We start from the raw sequence: 6233 nt of genomic DNA, 5'->3' as shown, positions 1-6233 counted from the left end.
CGAGTCTCTCGGTGCCCGCCAGATCCGCCAGCGAGCGCGGGCAGCGCTGCTGCTGCGGCGGCACGACCCAGCGCACGGCCGCGGGCCCACTGCCACGGCCCGCGTGCACCGGCTGGGGCGGGGCGGGCCCGGTGTGAGCGTCCCGCGGCCGCCGCTCCCTCGCGAGAGGTGCCGCTCGCCACCGCCCCGCCCCGCCCCGTCCCGCCCCGCGCGCCGCAGCCCCGCCTCGCCGCTGGTCGCCGGGCTGGGCGGGCTGGCGGGGGGAGGGCCGGCGGGCGCGGAGCTCTGCGAGCAGCCATGATGGTGGGTCTCGGGGCGGCCGCGGTGCCGGGGCGGGGCGGGGCGGGCGGGCGCGGCCGGGTCGCTAACCTGTGCGCTTTATCTCTCTACACCGTCCCTACCGCCGGTCGTGCCCCTCCGCGTCCCCCTGGCCCGCCGCGCCTCTTCCTCATTACCCCCAGCAGGAAGGCTCGGACGACGGCCCAGATTTCCTCTCGGAGGAGGACCGAGGTGTAAGTGTCGCAGGCGGCGTTAGGGACCCAGGAGGTGGGATGAGGTGGGGTGGGTGAGGGCGGGCCACATCCCGTCCCCCGGCGGGCCCTCCGGCTGCCGCCCGGCCCGGCCCGAGCCCGTTGCGTGGGTAGCAGGAGGGGCGCGGGATGCCGGGGAGGCAGGCAGCTTGGGTCCGGGGTGCGCGGCCGCCGGGGTCTGCGAATGTGAGAATAGCACAGCCTCCGTCTGACATTAGTCTCTGTGTGCCTGTGCTTTGCTTTGCGTTGGATTTTTCATTGTTCTATCACCCAAGTTTTGGAAGGGCAGTCCTTTCATACCTTTTCGTTGGAATTGCTTGAGTGTGTTGCTAGAGATTCATATTATTTCCTCGTGCCCTTCCCTGCTCCGATCCGTGCCCCCCAGCCCCGCACACACCCAGACTGTGCTGTGGCCCCGACTGGGCTGAGCAGCCGTGTGGACAGAGCATCAGGTCTCATCATTAACCGTGAGCCACGGCCTAGGTGAACAGTCCTGCCCTCTCCCCGGGCCCTGGAGGCTTTTCCATTCATAACAATGGGACCTTTACATTGCGGGCACACGCTGCAAAATAAACTCTTTATGAAAAAGAAGTTGTGTTGTTGGGACAGGATGCCACGTTTATGTTTCTTACTGAGAAATTCTTTTTCTCTGCCCTACTGGTTCTTGGCCTTTATTTCTCTTTTTAACTGCTGCATCCACCTCTTTAACTTGCCTGCCTTACTCAAGCAACAAATCAGCTCATATGGTATAACTTATTCAGACCGATTACCCTTATCAGTTAGTATCTTGAGAAAGACTGCCTCTGAGCAAGGTAGGAGAGCAGTTACTTAAGTTGCTGTGGTTGATGCTGGTTATTATTAAAGTGGCTATAGACAGTGTATTACTAAAAAACACAAGATCTGAAAACCCCTGTATTGGTATATGCTTTTACCATGCATGCTCTGCTCAAGTGTCAAATATAATGTTCAGTACCAAACAATTTTTGACTGTATGCATATGGTAGGTATTAAGTGCATTTTATTTTTCAGTTTATGATCAGAAATTTAAAAAGGAATTTTAGTGTTCTATTACGATGATTCTAGCCACTGTAGAGCTTTTGCCTCTAGTTATACAGCTACTTTAATAAAAACACTAGATAAAAAAGAGAGAAGGTAGAAGTTGTTGTCCTTTGGGTGCCTTCAGAACAAGGACTGAAGAACTTGTTAGTTATAAACTTGTGTGTTACGTAGATTGTCCCTGATATTTAGGAACAGACATGGAAGTGCGCAGTTAATTTGTCTGTATCTGAAGGTGCAGGTAGAATTTAAAAACGTAGATCAGATCCTGTGTGAAACTTCTTTTGTTGATTGGTTACATGTTTTCTCTCCAAGGCTACAAGTAGCCAGAGTTCACAAGGTAATTTGAAAGCCTTAAGAAATCTCGTAGCAGTCTTGTTTGTGCTGTTGGACAACTTGCATCATCTCACTTGGCCAAGTGCTGTTTTTTTTTTTTTTTTCCCTCCTCAGTCTTCTTCCAGCACTGAGGAATTAAACCAGAACAGTGTCCTTCTCCTTTCCTTATTTTTTTTTAGGTATCTTCTTTTCAGTCACTCTGGTTTTGTTTTTATTTTTTTATTGCTGTGTAAATCCCTGGGGTAAAACAAAAGTAGTTTTCTGCATGGTTTTGAATATGATACAGAAAATCTAATCAAAAGCAGTGCTGGCAGTTAATGGATTTGCTGAGCTTTAAAATTCAAAACCTTAACTTTTTTTCCCTCTTCCTTAGTAGCAGTAGTAAAAATACACAGCTTTTCATAAAGTGTTTACTAGATTCTGATTTGTTGCCTTCCTCTGTGATTAAAATAAGTGTCTCAAACCTTTATTTGAAAGCATGGATGGTAACTTTTCGTTAGAGTAATTGAACTTTTAATTTTGAAAATCAGTACTCTTTCCAGAATTCAGATATTGCTATGACAACTGTAGTTCTAGCTCTTCAGAATTATGTTGGTCAGGTACAGTTGTGTTAAGTTTAATGTGGGGATGATGAGATGGAAAGAGAGCTGCAAATTGTGCTCATGCCACATCAAACAGTAATTTTCAGACCACTGTGTTACACCATACAGAGCTTTTTCTGGAAAATTGTAGAACAGAACACTGAGAATCATCTTTGAGGAAGTAGCAGTGCGTGGTCTGTAGACAGGACTCATCATAAATGGTGTGCATAAAATGGACTTGTGAGAGTTGCTTTTCTAAATCTCACTTAGGAAGATACTATTGAGTTTGCTTGGGATAACTCTGTTCCTGTTGAGTTTTCTTTGTGCTCTCTAACATAAACAATACATGTTTTGATAGGTGGTATAGTATTGCTCTGCTAGTACTGTCTTGTGTATTTTATGGCTACATAAATCTTAGCTGACTTGACTGATATTTGTCTCTACTGGTTTAGAGGAAGTGAGCTATCCCTTAGAACAGGTCTGCTAGAAACTTAATGCCAAAGACACTTAGTAATCTTTTGTTGTGAAAGTATTATCTGTTTCTCCTGCTCTTGTGTATTTATCTGCCTGTAAAGAAAACCTCCTGAAGAAAGGGTCCTTTTTCTGTAGCGTTTTTAAAAGAGCTTGGAGCATACTGTTGTTAACAGGTGACAAGGTCTGGTTGTTTCCCTTGTCTCTACCAGCATCCTTCTATTATCATTTGAAATATAATTAATCCTCGAGCAGGCGCTTAGATGCTAAATCCTCTCCTTGTTTTGTGTTCTCTTTTAATATTGTAACATCCCTTAGCCCTGGTTTTGGCTTCTGGTGTTTTCTAAACCCTTGAATAACACAGGAACTTCCTTGGTATAGTGTAGGAAACTGTAAAGCAGGTGAAGTAAGTTAGCATTTGTTTTGCAAGCTGTTCAGCATGGTTGTAGAGTATGTAACTAAGTATAAAATTACTATGCTATGTTATAGGTATTAGATTGGGGAGGGGAGTAAGGTACGAAGGGACTTTACTCCCTTTGTGACTAGAAGCCCATCTGTTGGTGGTGGTTTTCTTTTAGAAGCAATGGTGAAGAGATTGTTGAAGTTTATGTGATGATGTTGTTTGTGAATTTAATTCCCAGTAGTGAAACGTGAACCATTGTGTCACATGAATGCATTTAAAGTTCTTGAGCTTTCTGATTGTCTTTGACACCTTTCATAAATGCTTCATTACCATTGCAGATGAAAATATTCCCTGTTGGCACTCAGGCTACATGGCATAATTTAACATATGATTCAGCTCTTCAAAACTATTACAAACTTAGCTTGCTGTAAATAAAACAAATACTCCTTTGCAGTTGTATGTCATGAGTGAAGTTGTCATGTTTAGGTAATTCTTCATTTTTCTCAGCACAGATGAGCATTTTGTTTCTAAAGCTGCAAGTAGTGCCTATGGCCAGGGTGTGCTGTGCTAGAGCCAGCGTGTGCCCTACTCACACACGTGAACAGCTGCTGTACCAAATCTCAGAATCTGGTATTGTAGCTTTTTTTTTTTTTTTAAAAAAAGCATTTTAGTAAGTTTTTTGTGACCTGTGAAAGATTACAGAAATACCGTGTGGATAATCCAGATTATTTGCTGAGATTGCTCTGTTTGATAATGTATTATGGGGGGGGGAGAAAAACAAATAGTACCCCAGACAGTGTAACCACTAAAAACTTTTTTACAAGCTGAAAAATGTGGTGTCATGACATAAGGCAGACATTGGTATGTCAGATTGTATTTTTCTTTCCCAAATTAGATGTTAAGCACACTGGAAACTCAGTAGGAGCTAGGAGATTCTGCCTCTGAGAAATGATCTGCAGTGGATCATTGCATGATAATATACCTTTTGTGAGGCAGTGACCCCTTAAACCCGGGGAAAACAGAGCAAAAGAGATGCCTGAATCACATGTGTGAATATGTTACTATGCAGTGGTTTTAGTGGTTTCCAGCTTGGTTATAAGAAACTGCTATTACTATTTGTGTAATAACTATTGAACTGTTATGAATTGCTTGCCTAGCAGAGTGTGCTAGACTGTATGATTTTGATTTGCTTTAATGCAGTAATTCTAAAATATATTGGTCTGATTTTTGCTTTGTAGGCAGCAGAGATGTCCGTGCAGTGAGGTTAACAAGAAAATTAGAGTAGGAGCTGACCACTATGACTGAAGATACGGATTAAAATAACTGATGGAAAACAAGATGTGGCTGTTGATGCTTCTCATCTAGTGCTGTTTCAGTGCCTTGCAGAGTTACCTAAGAAAATCTGCTCATGTGTAACCTTTGTACTGTGTGTTGCTGACACTTAAAGCATTTTACTGCATTTTACTGACTTCAAAATAACAGCCATGAAAAATTTTAAAGGAAAAAAATATCTCCATCCTTGTATGGCAAAGCTTTTTTTATCCTTTAGAATGTGATATTTCTAGAAAAAATGCATTGTCAAAGAAAACATAGTGTCACAGTAAAGAGTAAGCCTCATGAGCGTGACGCTGAAAGATTTTTTGACAATGTGACTGGAGAAGATTTCAGAGTTAGCCTTAGTCTGTTGATCATGATGATAAAATTGTCATGAGACAAAGTGCTCTAGAATAACACGGGTGTAAGGGTGAGGGGACTTGAATTTCCAGTTGGAGACTAGATGAGGTTAGTTTCACCAAGTACCACCAAAGCCTTTGGTCCAGTTACTGCAAAACACTGAGGTGCTCAGATAATCTTCCAGTGTTTCTATATTTGATCATTATCTCAGTTTCTTTTTTATTTCACTTTGGAATTATTTTCTGAGCTAGATAAGGTTTCATGTCTTGTGGAAAAAGGGGCATATTCCTTGCACTTCTCTGCTGATTTTGGAGAGACTGAAATCTTGTGTTTGACTGGTTTTTTTTCCTTGTGTGATTTGTTTTGTTGTTTTTTGGGGTTTTTGTGTGGTTTTTTTTTCTGATTTTTTTTTTGTTTGTTTGGTTGATTGTTTTATTTTTTTGTTTTGTAAAAAACAAAACATTTTTGTTTTCCCCAGAAAAATACTGCCTCAAGACAGATCTGTGCAGTTCAAGATACTATTATTTATTAAGCTTTTTCTCTGTATCATAGCAAATGTTAAACAAAAGAATAGTGTAAGACAATATGAGTAAACCAAGTCTTCATTAGCTGTTGCTTCTCCTTAAAAGTACATTTACAATTCGTAGTACCTTAAAAAGTACCTTTACAATACGTTTACTTACAGCAGTTTGTTGATCTGTGGGAGTGGGGGAATGAAGACAGGTATGAAGAGAAAAACCTACAAAACTTGCTTCTGTCTGTAAATGTACTTTGCTTTGACCATCTGAATTACTTTCATTTCTGTATATTGTTAACTTGTTAGTAAGGCACTAGCAGGGAGTACGGTAAAGGAAATGATTTGTATGATTGTGTGTGCCATAAGGAGTACTGCTGGAATTTCTTTGCCCACTGGAAATAATCTTCTAGTGTTGGGTTTTTCTTGTCATCTATCTTCAGTCTTTTGAGGCTGTTCAGCATTGCAGGATCAGTGTTCTTCTCAAGGGAAGAATAAAGGAAATAGAAATACCTTTTTTTTTTTTTCTTTAATGTAAGCTAAATAGCTTTTTCTTTGTGTAGCTTAGAGCAATAAATGTAGATCTCCAGACTGATGCTGCTCTGCAAGTGGATATCTCAGATGCACTCAGTGAGAGGGACAAGGTGAAATTCACTGTCCATACTAAG

General features: G+C 42.2%; 1 protein-coding gene across 1 annotated transcript in view; it reads left to right on the top strand.

Moving 5' to 3' along the window:
• The first annotated feature begins 222 nt into the window (after positions 1-222).
• SNX6 (sorting nexin 6) overlaps positions 223-6233 on the top strand; it is a 29270-nt gene continuing 23259 nt past the window's right edge. Inside the window, exons 1-3 of the mRNA XM_061997932.1 lie at positions 223-303; positions 465-512; positions 6129-6233. Coding sequence (XP_061853916.1) covers positions 298-303; positions 465-512; positions 6129-6233 — 159 coding nt within the window. The 5' untranslated portion in view covers positions 223-297. The remainder of the gene's footprint in view (positions 304-464; positions 513-6128) is intronic.

The sequence above is a fragment of the Colius striatus genome, chromosome 6, assembly GCF_028858725.1.
Source record: "Colius striatus isolate bColStr4 chromosome 6, bColStr4.1.hap1, whole genome shotgun sequence".
Lineage (NCBI taxonomy): Eukaryota > Metazoa > Chordata > Aves > Coliiformes > Coliidae > Colius > Colius striatus.
This window is presented reverse-complemented; position numbering and strand designations above follow the sequence as displayed.